Raw genomic sequence first — 15,822 nt, forward strand, 5'->3', positions numbered from 1 at the left:
TACGGAAGCAGTTTGCAATGATTTCCAATCAGAGGCCTTGATAAATGCTTATGGCTCCAATTGTTTTGGGTATTTCTTGAAACACTTTTTCTTCTATTATTCTATTCACGCACTCCCATGCTAATCAGATGCAGCATCAACGGGATGAAACAGAGTTGATCTGATGGATTGATGGAGTTAAGACAATAGGATACAGCTGTAGTTCTACATCCATCACTGAGCAGGATTACTGTCGGTAGGTAAATAGGTCTACTAATCATACGATGACCCTGGTGTGCACTGACAGACTCCAGGTGAACTTTGACACAAACTATCCTAGTTCATTCATAAAGAGATCTATGTATGTAGTGCACATCCCTTGTGCCGGTTGTAATTTCCCTATTTGCTATTTGTTTTGTACATTTGTGGTTGGAAGGGTATTCAAAGTAGGAACAGGTAAGAACATTTAGTCTTTTGCCATTGTCGTTTTATGTGCAGTGCTATTTTGTAACATCTACTTCCATCTTTACTCATCTGGCTCATCCTTTTTTAATGTTTAATGGAGAGAGGTACACTCTTCAACAGATGGGGCAAGAAAACAGTGAAATTAAATATGAAATGAAATCCAAATCAGTGCATTTTGAAATTGCAAGTACGGCAATGAGGCCATTGCCATGTTTTTTCATCAACATGAACGCACCGGAAAAACAGTGAACAGCAGAAAGCAGCAGATCATATACCTCATCAGACTACATGCAAAAGACATGAAAACTTGTTTGAAAAAGTCCTAATCAAAAACATTCTGATGTGGACGCATTGTATTTTCTGGAGCTGATAACGGAAGTTGCTACTGATACTGATGCCACTTGATACTGATCAGGCGTCTGACAAGGCTCACTTAGTGACACGAAAGCCGACTGAACGATGTTCGAGAGCTGCTTGAAAAGAGACTGATGGAAAAGTATTCACTAGCCAGCATCTTTAACTTCAACACGTCATAGCAACGTGCCAGACAAGGGGCGGAAATTAGCGTGTCCAACCAGGCATTGTGTTTCCATCACAGCCAATCAGAGCAGAGTCATTTGATGTGGGAGTGAAAGCCAACTGTACCATTCATATTAAAGACAAAAGGCAGATGTTCGTGGTTATTAGTGATTTTTTGTACTTTGTAGGCATTTGCACATCCAAAATGTATCACAAATTCAATTTTGACATGGCACGAGATGAAATTACCCCTAAAGTGATCACAGTTCATCCTGACAGGAACATGAACATCTGCACCAGATGTCAATTCTATCCATCCAATAGTTGTTGAGACATTTCGTTCTGGACCAAAGCAGAGAAACAACCAACCAACGCTGACAGAATGGGATTGCCATCCATAGACTCACACTGTCAGCGTGGCTACAAAAGTCGATTCTCTGGCTCTGAACAGAAGTCACTGAGGTTATTCCTCCTGCTATTTATCTCTTTCAACATCTCAATAAGTTGCAGCTTTCTGTTTAATAACATCAACACATCTAGCAGGATTTAGGTCTTGACCCATGTTGCTCCACATCAAACGACCTCCACAAACCTTTGAGCCACCTGGCAGCAGCAGCTTTATATCCTGCCCTGTTGACACACATGGTGCGTCGGACCACCCCTCCATCATCTGTAATAGCACCAGCAGCAGGTTGCGTGTCTGGAACAACAACTGAGATCTGGAGACGTTCCCAGACTCTATAGTTGGTGGCCTTTGCCACTGTCAGCATTAATAATTACATCCGGCCAAAAAACACAGACGAACTGCTCAAATGAATGCTCAGTGGCATCAAAATACATTAGCTCACCCTGCACTGTAAACACCACAGCAATGTGTACAGTGAAACCAAGTCTCTCTCCTGAGGTGATACAGACTCCATTAGTTCTTCAAAGTTTTATTTGGCATTTAGAGATCCCTAAATTTCTCTCTAAGGCACATATTTATTTTAATCAGCCTCTGCTGTCAGGAGAGAAAATGTTTATTCGCTCGTGATGCCTGCATGCTTAATGCCGTCACCTTGGCACCGGTGCCACCACGCAATAAAACAGGCACTGAGGCACCGGGCACAGTAGGTTTAGTTGGAAGACATTCTGCCAGTAAAGCACATTTGTCTTAGAGAGCAGGTATTTAGGGGGTTGTCACAAAGTGGAGAAGTGAAGACTAGTCAGTCCAAGCTCATTTAACCCACTAGGCGTTCTTTACCATAAATCTGGTGTCAGCACTTAGTGTGCTAGTCCCCCTACAGAACCATCGTCTCCCTGGTTGTAGGGTACACTGCAACAAGACACCATGCTATTTCAGTTCAGGCTTTGAACTCGCACTGACGCTCACTGTACCTCATTATAATGAGTGTATGAAATTTTAGGTCACGGCAGATGAAGTGATACATATAAAAAGGGGGGAAAAAATATAATTACTCAGAGTGTTAAGAAATTAAATGTGGCCTGAAGGCCTGCTGCAGCACAGAAGAAAAAAAAAACACTTTTCTTTATTCAGCTGTGAGCACAGTAAAGTGGGGGCACATACTGTATGTGATAGTCTCACATTGTCAATAAACTATACTACAGTCTAGCAGGACACATATGAGACAAAAGAGGAGTTTGCACGAATGTTTGCCGATCCTTTGTTCCACGTTGCCAATTGTATGGTGTGCTGCAGTGACACCACAAGGCTTTAGATATAGTGCCTGCATCCATCTGCTCCATCCAACTCGGTACCATCCCATGTGATGCTGAGGACTGACAGTGTGCAGCTGACAGCTGGCAAAACCTGCACTCGTCAACTATTTCCCTCTTCAAATCTGGTTTAAGTAGTGCCGGGATTAATACGGCCTTCTAATTGTGATTTGAACAGCTTTCTATGTTTTAGAAATTTAGAGGTGCAGTATGTAAGAATATGTCACCTTCATACTCCAAACAAATAGGGGGCAGCGTATCACCAGAGCAACCTCTTCTGCTGCTAACTGTGGCTGCAGTTAGCTCAATTAGCTGTGCAGTTAGTGGTCTCATTAGCTAAATTGACACAGATTGGAAGATGGAGCACCAACAGAGTTTTAGTGTTGTTTACGCTGCAAGCAAAGGAGCTTTGGACTACTAGGAGGTGGAGGAGGTTTTTTAGGCCTGTGGCAAGGGGACCCAGCAGGGATTGCAGCAAGGGAGTGGTGCCGGAAGGAGCATTAACCAGAGCCATGGAGCCACGGAGCCAGGATTCTGACTCAAGGGGCGACAAAGACGTGGTGGGTTCAGGCGGGGAAAAGAGAAGAGGCATGCAGTGGGAGAGGAGCGAGAGGGAGGACAGGCATCAGTGAGTGCTGCTCTCTGGAGGGCTGAGCTATACTAGTGAACTATAGAGTGCTGCAGGGATGACATGTTTTTGTAGGCTAACGTGGAAGTTAGTTAGTTGTTCCCGAGACCAAACCCCACACTTTACTGTAGAATAGTGAGTAGATGAGTCCCTGTGTATGGCGTAATGACAAATGTGCCTGACAACCTGTATTCTCATTAAGCCACTTGTTAGAGTCCACCTTTATAAAGACATAGAGACACTTTATACTGCAAAAGAAGGACATTAGCTGATGTAGTGGAACAAAACGTGAAAACATTATCTTCAAAACCCATTGACTAACTTATTTCCTGATTTTTCCTTCCTGCAACACTTTATAGAGAGACAAAGTCACGACTCTGTTTGTTCCATGGGACCTTATTTCAGAAAACCTTTGTATGGTGGTGAATGGAGAGAGACAAATCATTTTTTGACCTTGTTTGAATTGTGTCAGCACACATATGATGTTTGTCAATCTAAAAGATAATTTGAGAATGTTGCAGTTTGTCATAAAACTGATGAAATATCAGGCTGTGAAAATGCGTAATTATAAAGACTACACAGCCAACAGTCGCGTCAGTGACATGTCGTCTCGTCGAACGGTCACCAAAACCCAAGCTTAAACCTTGTAGAGCTGCTCCTGTATATTAGCTTGCTGGCAGACCTGACAAACTACCCTTTAACATAACTGCTGTTGACAGATTTATTGTGATTTTCACCTTTTTTAGTACCTTTTCTGTGCCGAGTTGGCGGCCATATTGGTGGTGACGATGTAGTTCACAAAACCAGATTATATTTTACTTAAATTACAACACACCGCGACTTTCTTGACTCTCATTCACTACCTTACAAATTTTTGTCAGAAATAAACGTCTCATGGTGTCCACCTCCTGAAGTACAAAGGGGAATTAAGAGACAGGAAAGGTCAGCGCTAGATTGTTAGCATGCTAACCGTAGCAGATATTTCTGCAACACCATACATGTACGTCTTTGACATAATATCAAAACTCTTATTATTTCAGATTCTGTTGATCATTTTAGTTAATTTCTGAATGTGTTTAACCTAAATTCTTACACATGGAACCTTTAAACAAAGTGATAAATAGTGAAAGCACATTAAAAAATATCAATGGAAACTTATTTTATTTTTTAACAACAAGTAAACATAAAAGAATAAAAAATTAAATAATAATAGAGTCATACTGTGTTCCTGCACAGGCCTGTAAATTCGCCCTTCAGCCTGGAATCATATCGTTAATTTGTCAAATCAGCATTGAAATGACTGGTGCAGTCACCACTGATCCGCCCTGACCTCATGTGCATTTAATTTTCTCGCAGCTCTTCCCCTACCGCCGATTACCCACGTGGGTCTCGATAATCTGACAGACTGCACATGTTTGCTGATTTCTATCATGGGAATAGCCGCTCGACTCGAGCCAGAGCCGGAGGAGGAGATCCCTCTCATCACTCAGAGGAAACCGAGGAGAGGAGAGAGGAGAGCGCGTCTGGAAACCAAAGAAAAAAAGGGGAAGTTTTACGCGGATTTCGTTGAGGAAGTCAAACATTTAATTGTATTCCCCTCGATCCGCTGCAGTCAGAGGAAGTAACTTTTAGCGGACACCAGACAATGTAATGACTCTGTCTCCAGCGCTTTCTCTCTGGATGGCCACGAGCTGCAACTTTGCTGACACGATGCTCAACTTCCCCCGCTGCTCGCTGCTCCCAGTCGTGGCAGTGGCTGTCCTCACAGCTGTTCAAGGTGAGATGTGTGACTGCTGTCGATGAGAGATAAAAAAAACATTTTTTTTTTCTGATTTTACTCGTGTGTGTGTGTTGGAGCAGACCCAAGGAACCAAGCCTTCACATGTATGAAAATAACTGTGCTGGAAGTAGTTTAAAGGCTCCAGCTGTGTTTACAAGGGGACACTAATGAAGATGAGACGCTCTTGAACACGCTTTGATGATCTAAATACACACAAACAGGATATGAAGGATTTACTTTACTGTACATCCCACCAGCCCCCCTCCTCAAGTTATGATTCTGGCACATGCACAAGATGGGACAGCTTGCTGCTGCTGCCTTTAGTCTATTATTAGCACAAACTATAAGTAAAAGGAGGAAGATGTGTGTTAGAAGTGAGCCTTAAAAATAAGCAAACAGATTTGGGATTGTAAAAGCAATTTTGTTGCCCGGCTGCATCAGGGTGTAAAGTTGTGTTTTCCTCTTTTTGAGGGCTTTACAGTCACTACCCATGCCCCCTGTCCATTCATTTTCCCTCTGTCTAAATGAAAGCGACAGCACGCTCTGCAGTGTGCTTCGGGAAGCCTCATCTGTGGGATTAAAGAGGCCCGAAGCTGAGGTTGCACAGCTGTCTCTCTGGTTGTTTAAAGATAACCTGCATTGGGAGTGATGAAGTCACAGTAAGCTGTCTGTTTCTGTGATACAGATATCATGCCAAGGACTACTATCTGAGATTGCCCGGGTTTATATCTGCACATGATATCGGCCTGATCGTATATATATATGTGGCGGCCGCTGAATTTCTCTTCCAGTGCCGGACTCACAGCTGTGCAGCTGTGTTCTTAATGCGTGTCTAAGTGATAGAGTTCTGCCTTCGTATCTTCTCTGCTCGGGAACCATGAATATGCATGGCAGCCTTATCTTTCAGTCCAGTCACAGACGTGCTGCCTGTCGTGTCAGAGATTGACACATTTGTGATAGTAGTTTAAATATTTTCAAGGAGTTTTTTTTCTCTTCTAATGTCGCATGTTAGGATCCTGCAGGATATCCAGCCAGGACAAATTCATATCTAATCAATAAGTAATATATGTTCATGGTGGACTGATTTTGAGCCTCAAATCAGAGGGTTAAAAAACCAAAAACACTTATTACACTATTTTTTTTATTATTTTGGAAAGCCTTGTTTTGAATGTTTGTCCCACAGACCAGTGTTTGCTTCTGTGAAGCAACACGTTGCCTATAATAACAGGTAATGGACCGTTTCATCACTTTCGAAAAGCATCATTAGTTAAAAATGTGCTGAAATAGAGCTTGCACCGAGAAATTCTAACCCACAAATGAGATTATATGAATTTCGATGCGCCATTTTGCAATTTATGTCCCGCTGTAACAATCTTCCCTGACCTCATATGATCCCCTCTTCCTATTGCCGAAATCACATATCTTGAAGACCGCTTAAAAATGTTTTTTTCATCAGATCCCTTAAGACCCCACGACTTTTCAACACAAAGCGACGCCCTTGAGTATTATAGTGGCTGTTATAACGGTTAGCGGGCTGCAGACTGACCAGATTGAGGATTATTTTCCTCTCTCTGTTTTTCATCATTCCGTTGATTGCTTCGACCTGCAGTGCCCACCTGACGTCTGATAAGGTTCACTCAGTATGAGGATATATTTTAACAAGATGGCTTTACAACCTTGACACAGTATGGACCGGCTTGTAGCGTGGGCTCTTTATACTCAAACTAGGGCCTGTCCGATATATCCGTTCGACTACCAGATATATCTGTATCACCGTATATGTTGTTGAAAACTTTTTGGCAGAAAATGATGCTTGGGGTGATTTATCATAATTAAAATGATAGTGAAGTTTACTGTTTCAGTGCACTGATGTCATTTTAGACAATAGAGTTTATTGTTAAACTATAAAATATCCTGCCTCCATAGCATATTTTTGTCTCATGTGTTTCATAACCACATTTAAGGGATCACTGCAATAAATGTGTGTACATCAGATATATTGATGTCGGAATTCTTTACTCTGGTCCGGCTCTATTTATATCAGCCAACAAATGGACCATAATACTAAAGATGCGCATTGATGTGCTAGATGGTGCAGAGTAAACCACAGCGGCAAAAAAAAAAGAAAAAAAAAGAAAGAAAAATGAATCAATCTTCCAGTGCACACGTGATAAAGCACCGTTTTATAAACAGTTACATAAAGAACAACAGAGACTAACTCTGAGGTTCATCAGATTTGCTCGGTGCTTGATTGCTATCAGACGTTTCTTTGCTGATTGGCATAAAATCCAGTGAAGGTCACAAAAAGTCAACTACAATAGTGATTAGCAACCACAATTTAACTACATAACAGACATTTACACAAGATATTTGGATACAAAAAATATATACAGAGTACAAAACCTGGCTGATCAATCTTCATAATACAGAGGATGAGTGGGAACAGGATGCATACAGTTCGATATGATATCTTAAATGTATCACAGTGCATTAAAACAGTAAGTAGAAATAGTATATATTAGAGGAGGGTAATACACTGGATTACAATTACATGCTGGAAAGGTCAAAATGCAACTGAAAACCAACATTATTCAGACTTTCTCAGGCTTGCTGCAGTAGAATAGAAACATCTGCCAAAGAATAATTCTCCAGTTTAAACCCAAAGCCAACATTCATAAAAAGTTTTCACTCAAGTTTGGTTTCTTTATCATACCGAATAAAACTGAATCAAAACTTGTTTTAACAAGGAATTCCTGTTAACAGCTGAAGCCATTAATTGCCTAAAAGCAGAAATCTGGCCAACTGTCCTGGCTTAACATCTTTTCATAGATAAACCTCGGCAATAACACAGTCTCCTCGGTGGAGCTGATAATTACACTGTAAAATGTTAGTTTATTTAAACAGATTAAATTCAGTGTTTACAGCAACAGATAAGGAATAAACCATCAGTGGTGTCCAGTTGGATCACCTAAGTATTGTCTTCAATATTTCTATCGGTTTACCTCAGTAAAATATAAAAAAAATGAAAAAATGATGTGTGCCTGCTGGTATCTGCTGTAATTTGGACTTTTATATGAAATACCTCATGGCGTCAGTCTGATCTGTTGAATCTATAAGACATTTTCCTTGTGGTTTTCTGGATACTACATTTTTAATATCAACCCTGACATCTGTATTTTTTCCAAAGATTTTCCCTTTGCCTTCAGAAAGAAAAAATGGATTTGCATTTAGATGTATTCATGAAATACAGTTTGAAAATCAGAAAAGAATGATATATCACTCCCAAGACCTTTGGGGAGAAATGGAGGTTCTGCCTTGCCTCATGTTTGCTTTTTTGATAAGTTATTTTTGTGGTAGGTAAAGTCAAATTCACACATTAATTTTTGGAGCACTTCAACATGGAGGATGGCAAATTACCAAGTGTCTTTGGCAGGAGCTGTCGCATGCAACATCCTGTTGGGACAAGCAGTCATCTCAGGGAAGTTACAAGAGGTGTACGCTTCCTCTCTTTTAGTGGTGGAAATTATTATTTTTTATAATAGAACCATTTAGCCGGAGTTTCCTTTGACTCAACGTTTAACCAGCAACCTGTGGATTTATTTCACTGTCACCACCTGGCTACATTAGACATAGAAATAAGACTTTGTGGTCTTTTCCTATCAGTCCGACTTACATTCAATGCCACCAATGTACTTGTAGTTTAATCTGCACTTCATAATATCTAGACGTGAACAACTTTGGAAAACTGTTGCATCAGGTTTCAGAGTTTGTCTGAGGGTCATGTGAATAGACACTTCAGCTTTCAGAGACAAGGACACCCAGGGTCTGCACTCTTTGCTTAACAGGCAAGGTGAGCAAAAAATGTGCTGAGCATAAAAATGTGGAAAAAGTCACTTCATTTCATTCTGTGTCACGCAGCGGTTATGAATGGTCCTAAGAATGAATGATCTTAATGGTGTAGAAATTACTTTGAAAGCTTTTTCCCCCACATAAGCGTGATGATAAGTGTGCCGATGAATCCGTCACTGAGCAGTTTTACGTCAAACCCTTGAACTTTTCCAACCTATTTACAGTACATGCTGTTTATATTACTCCTTTCCTTTGCACTCCTCTTTTTCAGTCCAGCAACTGGTAGGGCTGATCTGAATGGTTTGAGGCCTTTACTGTTGCCATGGTAATCAACCACCAAGTCCATATTTGATTTTTTCCATTTTTGTTGTCTTGAAGAGGAAGGGCACGTTGCATTGGTTGCCCCGAAAAAGAGGCAAAGACTGATTAAGGGCAAGAAATGGAGCATTTAAGTTCGTCTCAAAACCAGCGCACAAGAAAACCCGGCACGTGCGTGTGATGTGCGTGCACAGGGCAGCATCTGCAAGCTGAAAACCATCCTCAAGGGAGCACTTGTGTTCCAAGTGCATAAAAGTGGTCTCGCAAGCACAGGGCTTTGACAAGCGCAAGCTTAACCCTCCCTACATGAGCAAAACCCCTTAACACTCCTTCAGCCTTGTCAAGTTGACTTTTGAGACTTTGGAGGCGGGGATGAAGTAGACAGTGGCTGATGTCTCCCCTTCTGTCCTTGTCTCTCAGACTCATATTTACACTAATAGCAGATTGTATAAGACGGCTATATAATAAATAATTTCAGGAAAGTACAGCGTGATAAGGCCTCGAATATCTGCCGGAAGTAGATCGAAGGCCCTTAAATGGTAGAGGGAAATTAGTCATGTATACTGCATCAACAAGCCTTTACCTTGTCTCTCGCCAACTATTCTCGACCCCAGTCATCGACCTTTCATTCTGTCTCGAGCTGTGATCCCTTTGATCAAGTGTTCTCAGTTAAAGTAAAAGACTGATTTTGTGGCAGCTGTGGAAACACACTTACACTTATCTCTCTTTGTAAATTCTCCCCTCCCAGTTGCTGAAGGTCAGATGTTTCCTGAAGACATTGGGACGTCTGCCACCCCATCTCCAGTTTATCCCAGCGTCAACTTTCAGGTCCTCAACGTGGATCACGTGTTTCTGAGGCAGGACAGTTCTGAGGCAACGGGGAACTCCAGCCTGAAGGCTCAGACTAAGACTTTTCTCATCACTGGTCCCAGCGCTGGGCTCCTCCAGCCAGCTGTCAACGCCTCATACGGCCCCCTGACTGTGGATGCCCCGATTCAACCAGACCAGCTCCTCAGTGGGCCCAGGATCCTGCCAGTCATTTTGGTTCGCCAGGTTCGTTCCTCTTCTCCTGTTGTCAAGATTCTCTTCCACATGCCCACAGAAAGTGGCATCACTGTTGGGCAAGAAGGAACGGAGTCTGGTGAAGTCAATGGGAGGAAAAGTGCTGGAGTCAAGGCAAAGGATGGAGCTCAATGTGTGACGGCCTACGCCTTCTGGGAGACGAGGGAAGTTCGTGGGGCATGCTTGGTGACTCCAGGTGGATTCTGTGTGGCACAGCTGAAGCCAGAACCCGTCTGGTTCAGCTCAGCCAGTCGATCTGGCAGCTCGAGCAGGGAAGCTGGAAGAACCGAAGGAGTTAAAGGGATTCAGGGGAACCTGGTGGAGGTCTACTTTCAGAGTCGCAGGGATCAGACAGGCCAGTGCACCCCACAGGATAGCCTGCAGCGCGTGGGAGTGGGAAGAGGAAGAGACTCTGGGGGATCAGGGACACCGATGAGGCGGGTAGGAAGTGTCAACCTGCTCAGAACTCCACCGGGGAATCCCACCTTTTTCCGACTGAGGCTGGGAGGCGCCGTGGTGATTCAGACCTCTTCCAAGCCCCTGAAGACCACAGACGTTGCAACTTTCTATGTCTTCCTGGCTAGCACGTCGACCCTGGAAACTTTCACTCTTAGGTGAGTAATCTTTATGCCTTTTCCTTACCAAGCGGCTCTTAAAAAAATGATATTTTGGGAAATATGCTTACAGGCTGTCTTGGCAAGTTAGATAAGCAGGGGGTTACGGTATGTGCCAGACTAGTTCTTGGCCTTGAGCAGTGTTGCCAAGACCCAGGACCAAGACATTTTCTTGCATATAACTCCCGTAAAACTCCTCATTACTTTTTTTGGTACGGATTAAACAAGATATAATGTGTTATTTGGTGAGCTTTAAAGGTGCTGACAGGCGGATTTGTTGCCTTTGAGCCAGGCTAGCTGTTTCCCCCTATTTCCAGCAATTCCAGTTGAGCCAAGCTAAGCTAACTGTTGGCTGTCTTTCTGTTGGCTGTAGCTTTGTATTTACTAAACAGACATGAGAGAGTTATCTTTTGGTCTTTGGCCATCAGTATGAGATGTTACCAAACCATCCTAGCATCACATGTATTATATATTGGGCCAAGACACACATAAATTAAGGCATGTTGCAAAGTTCAACACTGGATAGTAAAATAACCCCAACATCTTGTATTGTTCTGTAGAGTTGTTGTCTGCAAGAGACACTACAAATGAATTCAGCTATTTGTTTTGTGTGCCTGGCAGTGATGTTATTGCCAAATTTGGATTGGATCTGATTCCGGCTTGGATCTGAATATTTTCTGGTTTCTCTGCTCCTCTATGACAGGAAGCTAAATCTCTTTTGGTTTTGGACAAAATAAGACATTTGAGGATGTCATTGAGCCTTGGAAAACACAGATCCATATTTTTCACCATTTTCTGACATTTTATACCAAACAAGTAATCGATTAATAGAGAAAGTAATCAACAAATTAGTCGACAAAGAAAACAACTAATTAAATTAAATCTTGACAGCTATTTAGCTTCTCTGATTCGCAGATGTCCGTGCTGTACTATCTATCGGCCATTTTGACCAATATGACACTGAACCAGGATAATCACATACTATGCGTACGACATACTACTGTACTAACGTCTCACTTTGGCCCTGCATAATTAAATAAAGTAAGAGGGTGTTTAGCTTAAAATGCCATTCCTAGAAAACATCATAGTTATTCAACTATGTTGCTGAGTTTGCAGAGTTTAGGAGGAGTCACATAAAATTTAATTGTCACTGAAAGACGTGAAGCAGAAAAAGAGACTGAGACTTAACTGAATCATTGTGATGTACAGTATATTTGAGCATCTTCATGAGGGATAAGCTCCATGCATTTAAATGGTCACTTAAGGCACTTGAATACTGATGGGGCTCAACATCAAGGCCATTTGGTAAAATGCTTGAGTGCCAACATGACTTGTGTTGCCTGCCAGTTTCCACTGGCTTCATAAATTACCGACATGTTATATCCTGTCTCCTCCAACTTTTCAGTTAGTGGGGGAGCTACGGAGAGCACTCTTCCATAAACCGGGAAATAATTGGCAAATGATTCACTGGTTTTCATATCTCAACATCCCACTAACATTTCAACAAGCTTCTCTGGGTATTTGACTTCATAAATAATGCATCTATTTAATGGAGCAGGAAAACAAATAACTAAAATCTTCCTTACTCCTTTGGGTAAAAGTGAACTTAATATGAAAGCAGCCCTGTCGCACCGAAACACACAGTTCAATCTGCTTCAAAGTTTCAGTTTGCTGCCTTTTGATGCACATCACTGAGAGGAGTAAAATTGTTTTTATCAGAACGCTGCAGATCAGTAAAGTGTAACGCCATCGCGGGAGGTTTGCGTTTCCAGTCTTTACTCAGCTTAATGGTTTTGTTTGAAACGCAAGACAAAGTTCTCTCTAATCCCATGATTTAGTGATATCATGCTGCAAACAACATACCGACGCCGCGGTAATCTGCAGCGGGACGCAGGCAAATGGAGAGAAACGTTAAGATATGTGTATTAATCCGTAGGGCACATACAGCAGTTAAACCTGTGGCTCTGTGGCAGTCAATCCCAGCGCTCTTCTCAAATATCAGACTTCCACGAACATCCCTGCACGCACACAAACACACAGACCCAGTGACCTGAATGAAGACGTGCCAGCGTCGCCGAAATTACATGAATAAGATTTGGTGGAGAGACGCTGACCCTTTAACATCTGCTGTTGTTTTGACTTTTTGGAAGGATTAACAGCCTCTCCACCTGAAATTCCCCAAAATCCGACTTCCTGACTGTGCTGGAGAAGTTCCTCCGGTCAGGTCAGTGATTTTCGGTTCGTGTATTTCTGACCTACTGCCGCATCACGAATGAGATTGGACAAGACGGAGGGACTGAATCCAGCAGTTAAGTCCAAGTGAAGGCTAGCTCTGAGGAGCTTGGCAAAGTGATTGATTCCTCCTGGGAGAAATCCCTGCTCCACTTCACTCTTTGGCCCAAGATTGAGTCCACTCCAGCAGAGTTAGGCCAGATAATCTGTGGCCCTGATTGAAAATGAATCAAGAGGTTAACCCTTTGGGGTAGAGATGATCTGCGCTGACTGCCAGGATTAAGCATGTACATTTGTGCGTGTGTGTGTGGTTTGCAAGGGCACCATACCCACCTGTTAAGCGCACAGGCTGCTTGTAAACACATCTGTGTTGAAAATCTATTTTCAAAATTGTCGTCACGTGATATTAAAAGGGCACTATGTCGGTTTGAAGAGGACATTCAAACTCAATATTCTAACATTTACAATATGAATGAGGTAATAATACAATCTACGTAATATTTACTTTTTTCCATAACTGAATAAAACAAGCTGTTCTCAGAGGAAAATAAGGTCCAGAACACTGTTTGAAGCTAGAAAGGTGCCAGGGTCCGCCACATATAAATAAAGTAAAACAGTACGAAATTGTGTTGTCCTTTAAGGTCAGTTTGTTTATTCAGCTGGTTCAGCCATGAAAATGATGTAAGTTTGTTTATTTAGTTTGGTTAGGCATACAAAATCAGTCAATGAAGATCTTTCTCGTGCACCTTTAAGAACATTTCATCAGATTGAATGTCAAACATTTTGTGGCCTCACATTTAGCTAAAAAAAAACCACAGTGGAGATACACAGTGTTGAAGTATGCTATTTAAATTCAATCTGAGAGAGACACAAAATGCCACATCCACAAACAACAGATTCACTCCTTTTCCTCTGCATGAATGGCCAGTCAAATTAAGGGCCAAACAGCAGAGTTGGAAGCTCTCCAGCGTGACATTTTTAAACAAAGAGATTGACTGACTTTTGTAAAACAGCAGTGGAGAGTTGTTCACTTCGCAGGTCGATATCCATTCTGTCCCCCACCTGTGGTCATGAACTGTGGGTAGTGACTGACAGAGACAAAGAGTGAGGGTAGAAGTGGCCGAAATGAGGTTTCTCTGCAGGGAGGCTCGTGTCTGCTTGTGTGTTAGAAACTCAGTGATCCAGGAAGATCCTGGCATTGAGTTACCGCTCCTCCGCACTCAACGGGAGACGGCTGAAGTGGTTCGTACCCCAGGGAGGGATGCTCGTCAGGTGCTGTTGTCACCGCGGTGCTCAGCTGGACAAGCAGCTAGAAAATGGGATAATAAATGCACTTTGGCGAAAATTGTGACTCTGAATAATTTTGAATGGTTTCAATACTCAATTTGTGCAGTATCAATACACCTGCGCCTGCTGCGCTTTATCACTCTTTCCGGCAGCAAGTTTACGCACACACCCTCACGTGTTGTTTTTATAGGCCTGATCTAAAGAAAACAAAAAAGTGTGATATTTAATGCTTCCTACAGTCCTTTGTTCACTGCTACTAGAATCTAAAATGTTGTGCCTTCAACACTGATGGATTCGGATTCCCCGGATTCCTCTCAGGTGCCCCACCGTATGCAGCTGGGGCCCTTTTTTTCCCTTCGCCCCTGCTCCCTCGAACGTCCTGAGTCCGCTACTGGCTCTCAATGAAATTTTTTCTCTTTGGTATTGAAAATGGTATCAAATTATTCAGGTAATTCTATCAAAGTGAAAAATTCAAGTATTGTGGCAAGACTAGTAAGATATAATAATTTTAGTCGGAAAAAATTACGATAAGACTTTACAAACTGGGGTCGGGTTATCTAGATCTGCTTTGACCTGTGTAATTAAATCAATATTTATATTAGTTGTATTTAAAATATTAATTCAAATTTAAAATGAAAATCTGATGTTAAAATTTGGCCTTTGGCTACAAGGTTTTGATCTCGAGTTTGATCTCTGCCCAGCTGTGTTTTAAACCACCATTTGTTGAACTATGAGCTTGACAATTTACTTCCGTGTGTGTGTGTGTGTGTGTGTGTGTGTCTGTCTGTGTGTTCACTGTATTTTGTCTGCCCAGCAACTCTGACCTTGACCCCGTCTCAATGCTTATTGATTAGTCTGGTTGCTGTTTGATTACAAATCAGTTTTTGTCAAGTGTGTATTTGGATCTGTGTGTGTGTGTCTGTGTGTGTGTGTGCTGAACACGAGGGCATGCAAACTGACCCTCTCTCTGGCATGAATAGATTTTATGTGTGCGTGTGTCTTTCCATCTGTCAGTTTTAATGTTCTTCAGCTATCTGAAGACGGCCTCGTTGCTGAAATGACAAACTCCATGTTGTTAAAACAGAGACAGATTGTTTGCTGTAAAATAGCAGCCTCTCGAAACCATTACTGGGAAGCGAATGTGTAAAAAAAGAGAAGCATTTCAACACTGATTTCCAAGTAAATTAATCAAATTTATGTAGAGTACTCTGACTCTCTTTCTGAGGGCTGCTCGAAAGTAAATGACACTTTGTATAATTTCTAAATTGGTGTCTGAACATGCTGACGCAAGAACAAAACTTGTGGTAAACATAACAAAAGTGTAGATCTGTGTGGTATCAACAGATGAGACATTTGAGAAAAGTTCAACGGGA

The 15,822-nt window shown here is 42.0% G+C and overlaps 1 protein-coding gene across 1 annotated transcript in view; it reads left to right on the forward strand.

Moving 5' to 3' along the window:
• Positions 1-4,726: 4,726 nt before the first annotated feature.
• LOC311275321 (transmembrane protein 132D) overlaps positions 4,727-15,822 on the forward strand; it is a 37,615-nt gene continuing 26,519 nt past the window's right edge. The window contains exons 1-2 of the mRNA XM_084383770.1: positions 4,727-5,084; positions 10,003-10,930. Of these exons, the coding sequence (XP_084239896.1) occupies positions 4,958-5,084; positions 10,003-10,930 (1,055 nt within the window). The 5' untranslated portion in view covers positions 4,727-4,957. The remainder of the gene's footprint in view (positions 5,085-10,002; positions 10,931-15,822) is intronic.

This window comes from Pagrus pagrus (assembly GCF_965226575.1).
Source record: "Pagrus pagrus genome assembly, chromosome: 19".
Taxonomy (NCBI): Eukaryota; Metazoa; Chordata; class Actinopteri; order Spariformes; family Sparidae; genus Pagrus; species Pagrus pagrus.